The sequence below is a fragment of the Leopardus geoffroyi genome, chromosome B3, assembly GCF_018350155.1.
Source record: "Leopardus geoffroyi isolate Oge1 chromosome B3, O.geoffroyi_Oge1_pat1.0, whole genome shotgun sequence".
NCBI classification, from domain to species: Eukaryota; Metazoa; Chordata; class Mammalia; order Carnivora; family Felidae; genus Leopardus; species Leopardus geoffroyi.
This window is the reverse complement of record NC_059337.1, coordinates 24,893,926-24,914,947: the sequence shown is the minus strand read 5'-3', so window position 1 is coordinate 24,914,947 and position 21,022 is coordinate 24,893,926. Positions and strand designations below refer to the sequence as shown.

Sequence of the window (21,022 nt, the reverse complement as noted above, 5' to 3'; positions counted from 1 at the left end):
GGGAGTGTCAGCATGGAGTTGCTGAGTTGGGTGCCAGAGCAGGTTGGGGCAGCCTCACAGAGAATAAATGAGACGTGTGGGCAAGATCCTGAGGACTTCATGTTTGACCTTGTGGACCTTAGTCTGCGCTCTTAGGCTTAGACCTCTTGTGTGACGAACTTGGGGCCTTTTCTCTGGCAGTTTTCCTGCTTGAGATGTGAGGTGACCAGTTGGCCCACTGTTTGGTGGTTCAGGCACAGAGTGGCCCCCCAAAGACATGTGGGGATGAGGCAGGGTGCTCTCTTTTATGGAAGTGAGCTTCCTTTCCATGACCTTTCAGTGTATATTTGAATCTTTGTGTTCACTGGCATATCCAGCATTGTTGCCCCTGCCCACCACTCAGGAGACTTTCTGTCATGCTGCAAGGTGATCAATGAATGAAAAGTGTTAAGTAGTAAAGGGTGAATGAAATGTGTGTGCTGCTAAGAGATGGCCTAGTCACCCACTGAAATTGCTGATCCACGCCTGAAGATCAGAACTTGGAAAATGTTAGATCGTCCCTTAAAGGAACCAACTAAAAGAGGATAAAAGTTAAGAAAAATGTTAAAATGCAGTATGTAAAAGTTAGGGGGAGAATACTCAACTACTCACATATAACTGGTCTGCCATGGATTTTTCCAGCCTCTGTGGCCAGAGGCCCTTTAACCCGTTGTCCCCAGGACTTCATATATGGCACTATTCTTAGCACTACTGTGAATTTCCAGGACCACATCAGCTGAATGGAGCAGATGCTGGGTTTCCAAAGACCCTAAAATAACCATTTTGAAGGGTGTTAGGACATCCTCTAGGGAGACTATTCTATGTATCTTCTTGTTCATGGGTAATTTTGGGGAGCCAACTCTACCAAGGAAGAAGAGTAGGCATCCTTCACCAAAGACCGTCTTGTAGTCTGTCTTCTCTTCTGTGGGATTCCTCCAACACCCCTGAAAGATGCAGTGCTCCTGTGCTCTCATGACTGTTCATACTTTTATTGCCTGCACTTGAGTTGGATTAACACTGAAATGGATTCAACCCTAGGTCCGCAGCTCTTAGTCTTGCCCTCCAGGAACTACCTTTGTCGTAGGGCTTAAAAAACAAACAAACAAAAAAAAAAACACACACACACACACGAAAAAAACACTTTTATTTTGAGAGACAGCATGAGTGGGGAAGGGACAGAGAGAAAGAGAGAGAATCCCAAGCAGGCTCTGCACTGTCAACGCAGAGCCCAACATGGGCCTAGATCCCATGAACTACAAGATCACTACCTGAGCTGAAACCAAGAGTCAGACACTTAAACCAGCTGAACCACCCAGGCACTCCTGTCATAGGGCTATTAAACAAGTCCAGCTTAGTGTTGATGCAGGCAGGCTCTGGAGCCCACACTTTCTAGCTAGATAACCTTGGGCAATCTGCTTAACTTTATTTGTCATATAATGGGGAAGATCACAGGAATCCCCTCAAGTCCTTGGTGCAAAGTTTTAGTCAATCTAATACATACAAATATTTCAGAAGTGTGCTTAATAAATACTTGCAACTATTGTGGTTGTTGCTGCTGTTGTTAATATTACCGTTATAGATGACACTTTAGAGCAGGGAGATAAAAGAGTCAGAAGAGAGATTTAGGCAAAAACACAAATGTGTCCAGGGGAGAGAGATTTGTCTTCAGTGTGTTTATTGGGAGAAGCCATAGAAGAAAGGAAAATGGGGTTTTGAGATTTCCTGAGTTTGAGGGGCCGGCAAGTGCATAAGGTGCAGTGACATTTTTTGATAGAAAAAAAAAGTGGGCCAGGACTTCAGGGGAGTAGGAGCTAAAGGTCAGGTTTGAAGACCCTCTACCTACAAGTCATGTATGAACTCAGAGAAGAGGCCCAGGAACATGGACAGAGGGCTAGGGAAAAAAGGAAAGGAATAAATACAGAATAACCCCACAGGTAGGAGCAGGTGTCCTTGGGTGTGATAGGGATGTAGTTCCAAGGATGGTACAATGGTGGAGGCATAGCAGGGACACTCAGGAGAAAATCTGCATGCTAGACTCCACAGGCAGCCTAAGAAATGGGAGGGCTACACCATTGGAGTATAGACCCAGAGGGGCAGAGTCCAGATTGCAGGAGGTAGAAGAGGAATTATATTTTTCTACCACTCTTTCTAGAAATGTGGCTTAAAAAGCAAGAACAGGGCTAGAGCTGAAAGCTTCAAAGAAAAGGGATGGACTCTTAGTAGGAAAAGAGAAGATAACAAAAAGCCAGGCTGGTGGAGATCTACATGGGGGCATGGTAACTTGCAAGTGTGGGGAGTTGGTGATCAATGAGGGGTAACGTCACGCAGCTCCTAACTCACCTCCAGCACTGCATGGCCTCCACACCCTGCCCTTAGCTGACTCGGCACCCCCAAACACTTCTTTCTTTAGAAGATGGCCACTTAGGTGGACATCATTCTGCCCCACGGCCAGCCAGGCTTACTCGGCTTCTCTGGCTGATGCCTACAGCAAATATTCCTAATATAAGGGCCCTCGGTGGCACATCTCCTGAGAAAGTAATGCAAGAAGGGCAACTCCCTGCTGCATGAATCTTTCCCTGCTCTACTCTCTAGTTTTGCCATGCTTTCTCCTTACTTTTTCCAACAAATTGTCCTGCACTGAGGCTCGCCTCTGAGTCTGGACACAAATCCCAGTAGTCTAGGTGCTGCACATTCAGGCCTCTGCATACTAGACTGCTGTTTAATTATGATTTACTATTTCCACCAAGGCAGGCATTTTGGATTGGCTACAGAAAGGTCAGGGTGTGGCTAGCCTCTCTCTCAGCAGACCAACACCCTCTGGACGTAGGACACAGATGACCCTGAGTTAAAAGTTTTTTTCCTCTGGTGACTGTGGTGCAAATAGCATGAGCAGCCCTGTCACAGTCAGGCTGAAGTGCTTCAGGAAGAGTGAGGGGAGAGGAGGACAGGTAAGGTGAGCATCAGGGAAGGGGCCTGTTCACACCACTGTGCCCTGTTTGGGGCAGAGAAAAGGGAGACCTCAGTTCCCATATTGGTCCTTATGCTCAGGGGTGGGACTAGCTTGGGTGGTAGATCTGCGGTTTAGGCCCATGGAGCCGATCAGCAGCCAGTTCCTTAGTCTGCTGGTTTGCTAGCTTTCATTATCTGCTGAGGGTGACCTTCCTTCAGTCTTGACTCAGCTGCTGCCCTGTAGCCTCACTCTGGCCGTGAGATCAGGCCAAGCCTAGCCACCATTTATACCAGCAGGTTTCACTCATATTTGGACCATCCAATCTGAACTAAAACTTTAGCTATTTGCACTTGGAGACCTAAGCTTGGATTTACAGCAAGAAGAACCAAGTTTGACTTCCAGCTTTGCCCACTGACTGAGCAAGTTATTCCACATTTCAGAACGTGGCTTCCTCCTAATGCTGGAGATAACAATGGCTGACATGAGAATGGAGAGAAAGAATCTGGGTGAAGCATGAGGTGAATTAGAACACTTCATAAGAGAGGTGTTAGCCTTGGTGTGTGATTCTGCTGGTATGAAATGCCTCCAATAGGAATGTGTTTATGATGTGGAAAGTGTTGGGGTTTGGAGCCGACTGCCAAGAAAGAATTTTTGAGATGTGTTCAGTGCAAAAAGATGGTTTTATGAAAGCATGAGGATAGGACCCTTGGGCAGAAAGAGCTTTGCTGGAGTTGTGAAGAATAATTGATTATATATTTGGGAGTTGGGGGAGATAAAGACAGGGGAAGTTTCCAAAAGGATTTTCATATGCTAAAGAAGACTGAGGATCCTGGAGGCCTAGCTGTTGTTTAGCTAAGGTTGTTTTTCCCTCTAGCACAGCATTAAGACATTTGGGAGTTCCTGAAGAAATGTCATCCTCTACCTGCCTCAAATATTTGTCATTGGGCTATAGGTTATAAGGAAATTTAATATTATCTATATTTTCTTTTTGCGTTTGTTTCCCACATCATTTAGAGACAGAAAGTGCATTAATGGTTGCCATGATTTGGGAGTGGAAGGGGCATGGAGAGTGACTGCCAATAGATCTGGGGTTTCTTTTTAGGATGATGGAAATGTTTTAAAATTAGATGATAGTGATAACTGTACAACTCTGAATATACAAAAAACAAACAAAACACTCAACCACATACACTTTAAATGAGTGAATTTTATGGTATGTGAAATGTATCTCAAGCTGTTAAAAAAAAAAAAAAGTGTTAGGAGCTTCATTATTCCAGTGTACTTTAATGCTCACTGTTTAAGACATTCCTGTAAGCACTAACCAAATCCTGATTGTTCTCTACCCCTTGGGCTGCCCTCTTCCTGCCCCAAGGCATTGCAGCTCAGAGAGGCCCATGGGAATGGGAACCAGCTCAGAGGCCCTATGCCCCAGCAGCTCTGGGCACCCTGCTCAGATGTGCTCAGCCAACTTCATGGCATATGGTGGGTGACTTCTGAGGCCACCAGTCAATCAAATATTTTCACTTACCCTTAGGAATAAAGCAGAGAGGTTGGTTGGTTTAGTCTGGCCTAAAATTCCATTTCAGGTTGTAAAAAGCCAGGTTCTATTTCTTATCCCAGAGTCCTCCACAGAGTGAGCTCTGAGCTCCCTCCCTATATGGTGCAGAGCCTTATTTGACCATATAGGGCTGGGAACTTGCCATTGCGAGCCTGAGCGTGCTTGTTGGGGTAGAATCCCCACCTTGTAGATGACACACTCCACTACCACTGTCACCCTATAGGAGACATCAGTGATGTGGTTTTGGAGTGGTGGGGATCCAGAGTTGAAGGCCAAGAAAGAATTCTTAAGACATCTTTGGTATAAAAAGGTGATTTTATTAAAGCATGGGGACAGGACCCATGGGCAGAAAGAGCTGCACTGGGGTTGTGAAGAATGACTGGTTATATGCTATGGAGTTAGAGGAAGTAAAGACAAAAGAGAAGCCTCCAAAAGGACTTCCATATACTAAAGAGGATTCCAAAGATACCAGAGGCCCAGCTGTTGTCAAGCTAAGGTTGTTTTTCCCTCTAGTAAAGTATTAGCATTAAGACAGTAGGGAGTTCCTGGAAAAATGTTATACTCTGCCTGCCTCAAGTATTTGTCAATGGGCTGCACATTATAAGGAAATTTTTTTGTGTAATTTTTTTAATGTTTATTTTTGAGAGAGAGAGAGAGAGAGACCAAGTGAGGGAGGGGCAGAAAGAGAGGGTGATACAGGCTCCAGGCTCTGAGCTGTCAGCACAGAGCCCAACACAGGACTCAAACTCACAATCCTTGAGATCATGACCTGGGCTGAAGTTGGAGGCTTAACAGACTGAGCCACCCAGGAGCCTCATGGAAATTTAATTCTATGTACCATTTCCTTTTGCCTTTGTTCCCCAACATCATTATGGAGGGGAGGGTGATGCTGGGGCTCCAGGAAACTGAATCTATAGGCTTCTAGAGATTAGGCTATTGATAAATTTGCCTTTTTCTTTTCTTCACTTTTCTTTTCTTTTCTTTTTCAATTTTTTAAATGTTTAGTTTTTTGGGGGGGAGGGTGGGGACAGAGAGAGAGGGAGACACAGAATCCGAAGCAGACGCCAGGCTCTGAGTATAGAGCCTGATGTGGGGCTCAAACCCACGAACCACCACAAGATCATGACCCGAGCCAAAGTCAGAGCTTGACTGACTGAGATTCCCAAGATTGCCTTTTTCTTGTAATTTACTAAGACATTTGTAAACTGATGGAGACTCCTGTCCTGCATGATTGTGATCTCCATCAGTTAACTATTGGTTTTTCCCTTTCCTTTGTTCTTGGGCAGCTAGAAGTGCCTGAGGAATGTCACACCTATCTCATGGGAGTCGGGGTGGGGATAGTTGCTAGCTTGTGTATGCCCTCAGCCTCTCTTTGGGTCCTTAATATCAGGACCATTACTAACAGGAGAGCCCTCATGGTCCCTCACCCCTCCTGCCCAGTGTCTGGATGGAGCTTTGTGTGGGTTTATGTCCAAGATGTTCTCATTACCAATAACCAGGCATTAAGATGAACTATAACTGCACCAACTGAACTCATTAAAACTGGAAAGTTTTCATTTTACCTTGATAACTTTTAATTGACATATTTACATATCAAGAAAGTCCAACGTTGGCATAAAACACACAATTGAGTTATTTCTACACGTAGATAATTCACATAAGTGGAGATCCTTTGAAGCAGGAGTGAGTACGGCTACAAGAGTTAGTAGCAGCTGAAATGTCACCCCTGTGAGTCCAATGGTTCCAGGGAAGGAGTGGCCGCCTGGGACTCAGGTCAAGAAGTCACCCGGGGAGTCACACTGCCCTGGTCTAGGGACATACCCAGCCCAATGCTCTCTCCCCAAAAGGTGCCAGGGAATAACCTCCCCATCCTCCCTTGCCTGTGTTCACTCCCCTGCCCTTTTGACATCACCATTGGATGGATCCAACCTGAGGCCAGGGACAAGGCAGCCTTCGCATTTCCCAGGCACTGAGGTAGGCATCTGGGTTGCAGAACAGAATAAAATTTGAGGAGCTCACATTTAGAAGTGGACACAAAGAGGCATCAAAGAATACTGCACAGTTTCCTGTCTATAGGTCCTGGGGAGCTTAACCCAGATGATCTTCCTGAAGGCTATAAAATATGAGCCCAGGATAACAGGCCAGACTTGTCCAGGCTAATGGGTTACCCTGGGATGAGAGGCAGTGTGGGTAGAAGGATGTGCAATGTGAGGTGGCTGGAGCCTTAAGCCTGCATGGGAAGGACCCCTAAAGGTGTTGCAGAGCCAGCTGGCCATGTGTATCAAGCATGAGGAAGTAAGGAGCTCACACAGGATGTGCCCAGGAGAATGCAGTGTTCAGATGGACACACTGAACGGTTGCTTTGGTAACTGTGTGAGAAATGGATAAGAGGGACCAAGGCTGGTGGCATGCTGGCCAGCAAGGGGTGTGATGCAGGCTCTAAGCAGAGAAATGTGGAAGCCTAAATTAGGGTAGTGAGGTACAGAGGGAGCAAGAAGGAGGTGGATTCAAGAAATATCCAGTGAGGAGAGAAAAATTAAGGTTTGGTGTTTGAGTGGGTGTAAAAATGCGGGAGGAGGGGGCAAGAAAGACACCCAAGGATGCTGGTCATGGTGACCAGGGTGAAGGTGGACCACTATCTGGGATGGAGCAGACAGGAGAGCCCAAGTGCTGGAGGTGATGTGACCTAGAGAGGAAGGGAGAGAGCTGCAGGCTGCTGTTCAAGGTTCCTGAACTCTCATGCTACTGCCTGTGACCCTGGACAAGTACACCAGCAGCAAGTATACTTTGCACCTCTGTGTTTGAACCAATGGATTGCTATTTGTTGCTGGTCCTGTTAGCACCTTCACATGCTGGGAGGAACGAGGACTGATGTGCAAGACCCATTACTAACAGCCAGTGCTGGCAGGGAGACATTACAATTCCTGAGAAAGAGCAGCCAGGCAGGTTGTTAATTAGCTAAACTCTGCCATTTCCCAAGGAGCCTGCATGTGGTGCTTCCCAGTGCACAGGACATTCTCACCAAACAGCTGTCTCATCATCACATTGTACTTTGGGGCAGTTTTGATTTAGAAGAGATTGGTTTGATGCATCGGGATGCCGGGAGACTTGAACCAGAAAAGCTTTCCTCAGAGGCTCAGATGAAATGTTAAAGGATGTGTCAGTGTGCTCAGGGTCACCATAGACCAGGCAGCTTAAACAATAGAAATAAATTTGTTTGTTTGTTTGCTTGTTTTTAGAGCAAGCAAGCATGCGCAAGCAAGGGGAGGAGCAGAGGGAGAGGGAGAGAAAATTTTAAGGAGGCACCATGTCCAGCACGAAGCTGAACATGGCGCTCAACCTTAGGACCCTGAGATCAAGACATGAGCCACCCAGGTACCCCAACAACAGAAATTTATTATCTCACATTTCTGAAGGCTGGAAACCTGAGAGCAGAGTATCAGTAGGATTGGTTTCTACTGAAGCCTTTCTCATTGGCTTGCAGAAGGCTGTCTTCTCCCTGTCTTCATGTGGTTTTAACCTCTATGCTTGTCTATCTCTGTGTCCAAATTTCTCTTTTTTTTTTTTTTTTAATTTTTTTTTTTCAATGTTTATTTATTTTTGGGACAGAGAGAGACAGAGCATGAACGGGGGAGGGGCAGAGAGAGAGGGAGACACAGAAGCGGAAACAGGCTCCAGGCTCTGAGCCATCAGCCCAGAGCCCGACGCGGGGCTCGAACTCACGAACCGCGAGATCGTGACCTGGCTGAAGTCGGACGCTTAACCGACTGCGCCACCCAGGCGCCCCCAAATTTCTCTTTATAAGGGCACCAGTCATGGGGTTAGAGCCCATCCGTATGATCTTTTTTTAACTTAATTACGTTTTTAAAGACTCTGTGTCCAAATGTGGTCACATTCTATGGTACTGGGGGTTAGGGCTTCAACAAATGAATTACAGGGCAGGGAGCTTACATCAACCCATACCAAAGAAGTGGGTATTGAGGACAACATTATGGGGTGTGTCTTCCTGGAATCAGGCCTCATAGCTGCTTGGCCTTGGGCCTGTTTTGCCTTCAGAGAGTATTTTTCCTCTCAGAAGACCAAGATAGGGCTATCGTCTTCCTGCCCCTTGTTCTTCAGCTATCCTTCTGGAGTTTGGCCTGCCTTCCTCCCTCTTCTAATGCAACGGCCGTTCACTCAGGAAAGGCCATTCATGTCTGTGCACTGCCTGTCCTTGTGGCTGTAGTCTTCACAGGCCTGTGCACCTGCTGGTAACGAGTTCTGTTCTGGCTTGGTCTGATACGAAAGCACAGTATTGCTGGGGCACCTGGGTGGTTCAGTCGGTTGAGTGGCTGACTCTTCATATCAACTCAGGTCATGATCTCATGGTTTGTGAGATTGAGCCCCTCATTGGGGTTTGAGATTCTTGAGATTCTGCTTGATATGCTCTTTCCCACCCTGTCTCTCTCCCTCCCCTGCTCACATTCCCTTTCTCTCTCTGTCCTCCTCTACTTGCACGTGCACCTGTGCTCTCTTCCAAAATAAGTAAACATTAAAAAAATTAAGCAAAAAAAGAAAGTGCAGTGCTGCTAAAAAGTGTGTCATATCAAAGAAGGCTTAATATAAAATGTTTTTTCTTGTTTTTATTGAGTTTGTCTCTTATTTTGTGTAAGCATGATGGAAACTTTGATTGAAACTGTTTTTTACTACTCTCCCTCAGAAATCGTGTCCATCTCCAGCTGTTACCAAGAGAACTGTGGCCATAGGTATCTCTCATTCCAGAGGTGGGAATGGTGTTTTATATGTACCATCTTATGTATACTGAGGTCTTGATGCATTATCCAACAGTGAGGTTTTCAGTCTTGAATCTTTTTTAAAACAAAACCTCATTCTGTCCTGGAACTGCCAGATGGGGGCATAGACACACTGTTGTTTGAATACCCCACTGTGTTCCTTTGCATACCTTCTGCAGAAACATTGATGCTGTATCAATTAAGTAACAGGCTTGTGGAAAATGCATCCCCCAGCATGCATTTTGGCCTTGTGTTTATGATTTAGCCTGTCTTTTTCACCAGAAAATACAATCATTTCCTTGTTGTGAAGAACATGGGTTGTGTCTCAGATTGAATGGCAGCCCTGGCCCATCATTCCAGTGACCAAGGTCTAGATGTGGCAGGAAGTATGGTTTCCCCAGAAACCTTGTATTCTTCCTCTGACCTCGTACCTCTGTGTACCAACTCTATTTCATGTCAGTGGCACTGTGCTAAGAACTGGTATGAGGGAAAACACCTTCAGGTGTCCTTGGTGAGCTTCAAGAACCACAGAGGAGTTTGGGCTATCCATGTGTGGGAGGGGGAGGCTGTCTACTGATGATGCGAGAAGGTAGCTTTTCTGAAGTCCCCTTTGGAGGCACTGCCTGGTGTAGGCTGGACCCCTACTCTAGTTTCAGAAGCCTCCAAGGCCTCCCCTTGTTCTTCAGACTCCAGGACCATATCTGTCCCACTGTGATCCTAGCATGGGGTGCTCTGGCTGCATGGATGACGAGAGGCCATCCATAGTGGATCAAGAGGATAAGTTTGAAAACCAGTGGCTTATACTTAGACTGTCTCTCTGAATCAAAACAACAGGGAAACCCATAAAATGGAATGTACCACATTTAAAATGTAATATATTAATGTTTTTAATAACTGTATGACTTTTTATAAGAAAAAAGGATATAGAAAATGTTGCTGAAACCAATACCATTCCCTTTTCTAAATTTGTCACATTTCTATACACCTATAATGAAGCAACAGAAAGAGAAATTAAGGAATCCATCCCATTTACAATTACACCAAAAACAGTAAGATACTTAGGGATAAACCTAACCAAAGAGGTGAAAGACCTATACACTGAAAATTATAAAACACTTATGAAAGAAATTGAAGGAGTGCCTGGGTGGTTCAGTTGGTTAAGTGTCTGACTCTTGATTTTAGCTCAGGATAATTTCATGGTTCTTGGGATCAAGGCCTGCTTTGGGCTCTGTGCTGACAATGTGGAGTCTTCTTGGTATTCTCTCTCCTGCTTTCTGCCCCTCCCCTGCTTGTGCTCTCACATGTTCTCTCCCTCTCCCTCTCTCTCCCCCCACCCTCTCTCTCAAAATAAATAAGTAAATGAATAAATAAACATTAAAAAAACAAATTGGGGCACCTGGGTGGCTCAGTCAGTTAAGCATCTGACTCCTGGTTTTGGCTCAGGTCATGATCTCACGGTTTATGAGTTTGAGGCCTGCATCAGGCTCTGCACTGTCGGTGCTTGGGATTCTCTCTCTCCTTCTCTGTGCCCCTCCCCTGCTCATGCTCACTCTCTCTCTCTCTCTCTCAAAATAAATAAAACTTAAAAAAAAATGACAATGACACAAAGAAATGGAAAGATATTCCATACTCATGGACTGGAAGAACAAATATTGTTAAAATGTCTATACTACCCAAAGCAATCTACACGTTTAATGCAATCCCTATCAAAATACCAACAACATTTTTTGCAGAGCTAGAACAATCAATCCTAACATTTTTATGGAACCACAAAAGATTCCAAATATCCAAAGAAATCTTGAAAAAGAAAAGTAAAGCTGGAGGCATCACCATTCTGGACTTCCAAGTTATATGACAAAGCTGTAGTGATCAAGACAGTATGGCTCTGGCACAAAAGCAGACACATAGATCAATGGAACAGAATAGAAAACCCAGAAATGAATCTATAACTGTATGGTCAATTAATCTTTGACAAAGCTGGAAATAATATCCAATGGAATACAGTGAAGACAGTGGAATGGAATCCAATGAAGACAGTGTCTTCAACTAATGGTGTTGGGAAAACTAAACAGCAAAATGCAGAAGAATGAAACTGGACCACTTTCTTACATCATACACAAAAAGTAAATTCAAAATGGATGCAAGACCTAAATGTGAGACAGGAAGACATTAAAATCCTAGTGGAGAATACAGGCACTAACCTCCTTGACATCAACTGTAGAAACTTCTTACTAGATATGTCTTCTGAGGCAAGGGGAAGAAAGCAAAAATAAACTATTGGGACCTCATCAAGATAAAAATCTTCTGCACAGCAAAGGAAACAGTCAACAAAACTAAAAGGCAGCCTATGGAATGCGAGAAGATATTTGAAAATGACATATCTGATAAAGGGTTAGTGTCCAAAGTACATAAGAACTTATAAAACTCAACACCCAAAAAACAAATAATCCAATTAAAAAATGGGTAGAAGACATTAAGAAACCATTTTCTAAAGAAGACGTACAGGTGGCCAACAGACACATGAAAAGATGCTCAACATCACTGATTATCAGAGAAATACGAATTAAAACTACAATGGGATATCACCTCAACACCTGTCAGAATGGGTACAATCAGCAGCATAAGAAACAACAAGTGTTGGTGAGGATGTGGGGAAAGGGGAACATTCCTGCACTAGTGGTGGGAATGCAAACTGGTGCAGCCAATGTGGAAAACAGTATGGAGGTTCCTCAAAAAGTTAAAAACAGAAATATCCTACAATTCAGCAATTGTACTACTAAGTATTTACCCAAAGAATACAAAAATACTAATCCAAAGGGATGTATGCACCCCAGTGTTTATAGCAGCATTATCTTACAATAGCCACACTACAGGAACAGCCCACATGTCTGTCAATTGATTAATGGATAAAGAATAGTTAGAGTATATATATAATGAAATACGACTCATCCGTAAAAAAAGAATGAAATATTGCCATTTGCAGTGACATGGATGGAGCTAGAGAGTATTATCATAAACAAAATATGTCAGAGAAAGACAAGTAACTTATGATTTGACTCATGTAGAAGTTAAGAAACAAAACAAATGAACATGGGGGGAAAACAGAAAGAGAGGCAAACTAAGAAACAGACTCATAACTGTAGGAACAAACTGATGGTCACCAGAGGGCAGGAGGCTGAGGAGATGGGCCAAACAGGTGATGGGGATTAAGGGATGCACTTGTGATGAGCATTGGTATTGTACGGAATTTTTGAATCACTATATTGTACACCTGAAACTAAGATTATACTCTTTGTTAACTGTAATTTAAATAAAAACTCAAAGAAAAAGAAGGATTTGTGTATTTGTGACAACACAAGGTACTGATGAGGAGCAGTGTTCTCTATGATGAGGAGGAAGTGGGCAGACCACCTGGCAGCCTTCCCTGGCCAACTTCTAACTAGGCCTCACTGCTCCCAGGTCTGCCCTCTCTAGCTGTGGTCTATCCTTGTGATGAAAATAGGCCTGCAGTGCTGACACCAATTCTGACCTGTGGGGTTTTCCTACACATCATGCAATCCTGTGACACCACCTGGAGATAGTGTCAGGTCCCACGGGTTAAGGGCTCAGGCCCACAAGACTTCCTCACTTCAGATGCCAGTTACAAGTCCAGGTTGTTACTTGTCCTTCTGACTGATGTGCTATAAAGCAGAGGTTCCCACAATCCCCTTTTCAGGTTTAGTTAATTTGCTAGAGCATGTCACAGAACTCAGAAAACAATTTCCTTACTGTTTACCAGTTCATTATAAAACAATATCATAAAGGATACAAATGAACAGCCAGATGGAGGAGATGCATAGAGCAAGGTATGTGCAAAGGGGTGCAGAGCTTCCTGAGCACCCTGCTCTTCCAGCACCTCCATGTGTTCGCCATCCCAGAAGCTCTCCAAACCCCAACTATTGGGATGTTCCAGAGGCTTCATCACATAGGCATCATCAGTGATTAACTTAATTTCTAGCCCCTGTCCACTCTAGAGAATGGGCGGTAAGGTTGAAAACTCTAAGCTTCTAATCGTGGCCTGGTCTTTCTGGTGACTAAACCCCATCCAGGAGTCCACCCAGACTGGCTTCATTAGAACAAAAGACACTGGTATCACCCAGAAAGTTAAAAGGGATTTAGTATCCTATGCCAGGAAAAACTGGAGTCAGAGACCAAATATAAGAACAAAAGATACTGCTAATGCTCATACCACTTAGGAAATTACAAGAGTTTTAGGTGCCCTATGCTGGGAACTGGAGTCAAGACTAAGTACTAGAAGAAAAGATCCTCCCAGCACCCCTATTTTCCAGGATTTTAGGAGTCCTGCGCAGTTACTAGTGAGCACCAGCTCCCTCTCGGCTCTTGCAGAGATCCACTGAGACAAGCCACCCACTCTTGGAGTTCCCCGTGCCCCTTCCCAGACCAGCGTCTAGGCCTTCCTTCCCCAAGGTAGTGCTTCTTGGGACATGAGGTGCTTGGAAGCATCCATGTGATGCATGCTACCTTTTCCTCAACAGTATACATGACAATGGGAAAAAGGCTGGGCTGTATAAAGAAAACCTGCTGTTGCGAGGATGCACCATCAGAAACACGGAAGCTGTTGTTGGCATGGTCATCTATGCAGGTAGGCGTGGCTGTGGCACAGGTAGTCTGTGACAGTGCTGGCTTGCCGCCTCTGCTATACGTTCTTGAATGTTGCTCCTTGTTCTTTCTTTTTTTTCCTGATTATAAAAGCAGCATGTATCCATTGTAAAAACTTAGAAAACCAGAAAAACAGAAGCAAAATTTCTAATAGTATCTTAACCAAAGTGTTCTCTCAGCATTTTAGCTTATTTATTTCCATTGTTTCTCCATGGTGGTTACATATTTAAGATGAATTTTATACCCTGCTTTTTCGACTGAGCCTAGCCTGTAAGTATGATTGGATGGCAGCACTGTACTTCAGTTCACCAGTCAGGGAGCTCCACACTTCACTGTTGGGCATTGATTTACCATGCCCCTCATGCTCCCCTGCAGGACATGAAACCAAGGCTCTGCTGAACAACAGCGGGCCCCGCTACAAGCGCAGCCAACTTGAGAGGCAGATGAACTGCGACGTACTCTGGTGTGTCCTCCTCCTCGTTTGTATGTCTCTGTTTTCTGCGGTCGGTAAGTCTCCTTCATGGATCATGAATAAGAGGGCACTGCTGGACAGCCTCCAGGTGAGCCTGGTGGGCTACTGACGACTCATTCTGATCCAGAACTCTAAAGTTAAAACACACATTTGTCATCCACTTAGACTGAAGGGCCATTTGTATCAACATGGGCCATGTTAGAGATGCCTAGATGAAAGATCTTGATAAAATGATACTATTTTTCAAACTTGCAGCTTCTTGGATGGAAGAATGGTTTAATCACACCAGTAGTAATGATTGTGGTAGAAGAAGCATTAGTAACCTGGTGATAAACTGAGAATAATATATCAGGAGATGCACAAATGCTACTAATGAGAACTCCATGAGAAGAGGGAAAAAAAAGTATTTGGGTGCTAAGAAGGGGTTAGCAGTTAGATTGTACACAGGCTGTGGTACTCACCAGCCTTCGATGGCCTTCAGACCTGGCATGCTGCCTTTACCTCTGGGTAAATGGTCTTCACCACATCCCCTGCCCCCATCATGAAGCAGACAGGTGTGACATGGTCGTGGAGCTCAGTGGTAAAAGACACAGGTGTATGGGACATGAAAAGGATTTCTGTTATCAGATAGGTGTGTGACCCACTGAATGAAATATATGCATTGCCATTGGCTTCTGGGAGTCTATGACATCTGCATTTTGGATCTGTAGCAAAGGTTAGTAATGGGAAGTATCCAGGGCCAAATGGCAAGACTGATGTTTTCTGAGGCACATGTTGGGAAAATCTTCTTGGGGATTTCCCATTGATAGCTGCCAGCGCATATTCAGTTTCTGCCTTATGACCATTTGCTTTTCAGTACCAGCAATGGGAAATGCCTGATATGAGGAAGAGTCTAAGAACCAGTGCTTCCCAGCAGTCTGCTTGTTGGTGCCACCAGTACTGGTCATGTGTTTTTGCTGTCTTACATGGCAAGGCAGACTAATGAGGCCAAATGTGCCTGTGTCAAGTCTTGAAGTTTTGCTTTCATTTGCAGTAGCAGTGTCTTATTTTAACATTTAGATGTATGATGTTTCTTTTTGAACGTTGCTATAGGACATGGACTGTGGGTATGGCGGTATCAAGAGAAGAAATCATTATTTGATGTCCCTGAGTCTGATGGCAGCTCTTTATCCCCAGTCACAGCTGCAGTTTACTCATTTTTGACAATGATAATAGTTCTGCAGGTAACAGTACTAAGTACCATATGATAATTGCTTTATTTATCTGGTAAGAATTTAAAGTCATCTTACTCTGCTGATAATTTCCTTACAAATTTTGCATCTGGGAGGACCACAAATATACCTGCCTAATGTATTACATCTTACTTACTTTTCCACCTAATTTTTCTATGGGGTCTTTTTAGGTGCTTTTCAAGTTAACTTTCTCCTTTGCTATTCCTAAAATTCTTAAGCTTCGGGGGTTGGTTTTTTGATCATTGTGTTTGTTTTATTTTTCCATTCAATTACTTCTTAAAAACCCAAAATTATTATTTTGGAATAATTTTAAGAGTTATAGACAAGTTACAAACAAGAGTACAGAGAGTTTTCATATGTCCCTTACCCAGAGTCCCCTAATGTGAACATATTATATTACCACGGTGCATTGTCTAAAACAAGAAACTAACTTTGGTACTTTGCCATGAACTAAATCTTAGACATCATATTCTACTAGTCTTTGTACTAATGTGCTTTTATCTGTTCCAGGATTCAATTCAGGATATCACATTGCATTTTGCAGCATTGGTTTTTATTATCATTATTACTGTTACCATTAGTATTATTAGTTCACATGCCTCGTGAGCAGCTCCTTGTCACTAATTAAGAGTCTATGCCCAAAAGGCCTGTTTAAGAGTGTGGAAGGGACAGTGAGTATCATCCTAGGAACGCAAAGTGAACAGAGGTCATTTGCTTAGCCTTTGCCTACGAGAGGAGCTCTGCTGTCTTTTATCACATGTGCTTCATAGAATGGAAACAGACTTATTTAACTTCCCAAATTAGTCTTTTAGTCTGGTTAGTTTAATACTGTTACTCAAAAAAAAAATGTTTTTTAAACATTGATTTCATGAAGATTATTCTTAAATTGTCAAAGTGTTAACTGTGAATATTCTCCTCAAAGCCTTCTTCCCTTTGCTCTGTATCGTACAAGATCACAGAAATTGTCCCTCAACACAACCAGCCTCTGGAAAGACTGTCTCTTCTGAACTGTGGGGTTGTGTCCATGGGATGGGCAGCTCCTTGTTGCCAGGAGCCCTGGGAGAGCCTGGGGGCCAATTGCCACTGTGGTGCAAGGTGACTTTGCTTATGAGGACTCTGACTGTGCCTTGTGTTTTTTTTCTCTCTTTCTCTTCTTTCCTTTCATAGCTTCTCTCAAGCACAACTTAGTAATATGAAAATGCTTTCTTCTATCCAAGCCATGGTTACCATTCTTCCAGACATGATAGTGGATTTCTGCTCTGCAGTGACACCATAGGCTGTCCTAGTTTAAACTCTTTGCCAATCCTAATACTTTTTCATTACTGACTCTAAACCAACCTGGTTAAGCCCTTAAAGGTACAGTATAGTCCCTACTTACTTGTGGTTGTAGTCATTTGTCATTTGAATAGATTGGACTAGTTCTCATCTCCTTGTTCCTCACAGTTGTTCCTGTACGCCTTATGTCTTCTAGGTTTTGATCCCAATTTCCTTATATGTTTCCATTGAAATTGTTAAAGTATGCCAAGTCTACTTCATTAATCAGGATATAGAGTTGTACGATGAAGAAACGGACTCGCAGCTGCAGTGTCGAGCTCTCAACATCACCGAAGACTTAGGGCAGATACAGTATATCTTCTCAGATAAAACTGGCACTTTAACTGAGAATAAGATGGTTTTCCGAAGATGCACTGTGTCTGGCGTAGAATATTCCCATGATGCAAATGGTGAGTCTCGAGGTAGGAACTCCTAGTCTGGGCTGGACAGGGAGCTGCTGTAGAAAAGCTGCATGCACATGTTCCTGTGTGCACATACATGCACACATGAACATGCACGCGCGCGCGCACACACACACACACACACACACACACAATAAGCTTCAGGGATTGCTGATTTTTGAGAGACTAAAACATAGGCTGTTAGAGCAACCAGGAGACTGAAGCTTAGCAGCATTTATAGAAGCAAATAATGAACTCCATTTACTGACAGTGCCCTACTCACTGCAGTATCTTAGTGTGGTGGGCATCTGCTTAAACACTCATTTTTTGTCAGACAAGAGAACCAAGAAGGGCAATCTTGAGGAACTCACTTGTGAGGTATGTGGTCTCTTTGCCATGCCAAGAATGAAGAGATGTTTTTGTTGTCACCCATCGATCTTCTTGTTATTAACTAAAAATTCTCAGAAGGGCATTGGGGAATTCATGCTGTACTCTTCCCCTTAGAAAATGATGTTCATGGAAGCTGAAGAGAAATGTTACTCCTGTTTGAAGTTTACAGGATGTTACTCTTCCCACTTCTCCTTTCCTTATGCTTTGCTGCCTCTGTCCTCCCTGATCCCATAGAGAAGCTATCCACTTCATAAGTGGAGGGTGTGACTAGAACCAGCCACCCACCCGAGTTGGGAAGGGGCACCACAATAAGGGTCCCTGTGCCACAGTAGTGTTTGTGGAGCTATGGCGCCTCTGAGAGGCACCATCAACTCTGCAACCAGGACTCCCTTTCCTTCCTATAACAGCATCTGAGAACATGAAAGAAGTCTTGCCACAGGAACAGAAGCAAATATAGTATAGGAGTCAGCACGTGGTCATCATTAGGAAACTTATTTATTGAGGGGATATGGTAGGAAAGATCTCAAGGAAGCATGGGATTTTTGTGAGTTTCATAAAACAATTATGATACCCACTAAGGCCCTTTATGTAAAATTAATCATATTAAACAGAAGACATAGGAACTTATACACTATGTTTAACTTTATTTGCCACCCAAAGTAAATGGTCAGTGACTATGCCCACCTGTCCCTTTTCACTCTACCCTTCTGTAACTCCTCAGCCTAGTGCAGAAGAGCTCATTTGCCTGAAGGCAGAGTTCAGCCTAGTTGTAAAGGAACCAGAGACCCGGGTTTGAAGTCAGGTCAGAAGCAGCCTTTGAAAGCTGGACCTGAAGCTCTATGGGCAGAATCCCAACTAAGATTACAGAAAAATTTTGATAGTTGTTAGATGTTTTTTATAAAACTAAAGGTTGCATTGCCTCTGGAAGATACAGGAAAACATTTCTGGTGAAGACTAAAACAACCAGGCCTCTCTGCTGCATGTTTGAAAGAAATGCTATGATCGGTCATTGACATGCTCCTGGGGCCAAGAGCATCTTCAGCTGTTACTTTATGTGGTCTGACCTCACAGATCTCATTAGTAAAATGAATTCAGATGACTTTGGCTTTGTATGATGAGCCCAGTTCACATATATCTGAACCAGCCATGGAGACTCTTGGTATGGCCCTCTGGCCTTTTGTCCTGGTGTCACAGTGTGCCTAGAATAAAGCATCACCTGCTCCTTGCCTTTATCTTCCCCAGGAACACTGAAGGCATTGCTCAGGCCACTGTTGGTCAGAAATTGCTGCATCACTGTAGACCACAGTCATATCAACAGTGGTCTGAAGGATGGCTACATTTAGGCTAACATCTGACTACTACTGCAGGAGACTGGGATAGGCAGGTATATCCTTTGAGAGGCTGACACCAAGTTCCTAATGCACAAGCCTAGAAGCTTGACAGCACTGTGTCCAGGCTTTGTTCTTCCTTGATGTTCATTCACCACCAAACTGTGACTTATATCAGCAGGAGCAGGTGGGATGTACAGGAGGAGATTTGCTTCTGCGGTGAGGAGCTCCCTCAGTGGGATCCTGGTGTTGGCAATTACTGAGTTTTGTAACCATAATTGACTTACCTTTCCTTATCTCTGTTTTTCTCATCCCTAAAGAAAGATGTTAAATATAAGGCCACAGGCATTGGAGGGCTCCTCTTTGTCCCTTATGCAGGCCACATTGTGTTAAGATATTTTGTGCTCACACCCAGCACTGGACTTGCCCTCGAAGTTCTTAGCAATTGCTTGTTTTGAATGAGTAATCCTCATGAATAGCCTCCTTGCTCATCTATGATGAAATACGCTGAACTAAAACTGGGCAAAGCCAGAAAAATGTGTTCAGAGCCGTTCTTTAGCAAGAAACAGAGCAGATGTACTTCATGTGGTTCACCGAGTGGCTGGCCACATGGCCACAAGGATTTTTGCTGGGCAATGCCCCACTAAGCATTCAAGCGTAACAGTGCAGTCAAGATCATCTAAAATGGATCTTTGCCAGTGGGTCTATACCCTGGTGACATTTGTCCACTCTATGCAATCCCACAAGGACTGTTAGCCTCCCTATTGGTTAGAGCTTCATCCTTACAAGGTGAATGCAGATAATACCCACCCCCTACCTGACCCTGGACAAGGAGCGCCTGTGGGAAAGCACCATCAATACAGACTGAAAACTATTATTTTTGTGTGATTGCAGGGCAGATGTTCAACTTGTGATCTGTCCTAACAGCCCTAGTGAGTCAGGTGGCCCCATGACCCTGGGATAAGGGCAAAGCCTAGAGCCTGGCTACACTGTGGGAGAGGACTTCATTGCCCTGCCTTCGTCCCCACTGTCTGCTGCCCAAACCACATTCATCACACTTAGGGTCCACCTGAACAGAGGGGCTGTATGTGAATTTGTCTCTGTCCACACCTTACTTGTTTGTGGAGCTCGATGGCCACTGTGCCAAAATGCACAGGATCTTTGCTTTGCCATCACATTGACCTGGGTGTCCTCTCCACCCTCCTGAATCCTGTGTACTTAGCAAGGTCCTTCAGTTTTCTGAGACTCAGTCTTCTCATCTGTGCAGCGGGGTGGAGAATATCAACCTCATGAGGTTGACTGTAGGTGCACATAAAGCCTCTATCTCTCAGTGGAAACTTTTATTAAATGTGGCCTTGCCTTTGGGAAAGTGAGGGTGGTGAGTGCTCTGAATCAGTTTCATTTTCCTAGCCTCCCCATGATGTGTCACCCTGTGTGCCTTTCCCTACAGCCCAGCGTCTGGCCAGGTACCAGGAGGCAGACTCAGAGGAGGAAGAGGCAGTGCCCAGAGGGGGCTCGCTGCCCCAGCGCAGCAGCATTGGGAGCCATCAGAGCATTCGCATCATGCACAGGAGCCAGAGCACCAAGTCACATCGGCGCACAGGCAGCCGGGCCGAGGCCAAGCGGGCCAGCATGCTGTCCAAGCACACAGCTTTCAGCAGCCCTATGGTGAGTCCCACTCAGAGGATAGCAGCTACCCATGCTGGGACAACACCACCTTTCCTTGCCCTGTCATTTCCCTCCATTCATCAGAAGTATCTGTATGTAATAATACAAATGAGCTGTTGCTGGGGGGTTAGCTCTGTTCAGTTAACAGAACTTGTGTGGCCAACACTTTCTTCACCCTACATTGCTGGATTTTTTCTAAAACACTGACATGGCCCCTTTGTCATGGCCTCTAAGGCCAGGGAATTGTTGAACTACTCAGA

The 21,022-nt window shown here is 44.3% G+C and overlaps 1 protein-coding gene across 3 annotated transcripts in view; it reads left to right on the top strand.

Moving 5' to 3' along the window:
- ATP10A (ATPase phospholipid transporting 10A (putative)) overlaps positions 1-21,022 on the top strand; it is a 198,367-nt gene that overhangs the window by 144,515 nt on the left and 32,830 nt on the right. For all 3 annotated transcript variants that reach the window (XM_045448925.1, XM_045448926.1, XM_045448924.1), the window contains exons 4-8: positions 13,834-13,940; positions 14,333-14,464; positions 15,522-15,652; positions 17,133-17,385; positions 20,545-20,762. In XM_045448925.1, the coding sequence (XP_045304881.1) occupies positions 13,834-13,940; positions 14,333-14,464; positions 15,522-15,652; positions 17,133-17,385; positions 20,545-20,762 (841 nt within the window). The remainder of the gene's footprint in view (positions 1-13,833; positions 13,941-14,332; positions 14,465-15,521; positions 15,653-17,132; positions 17,386-20,544; positions 20,763-21,022) is intronic.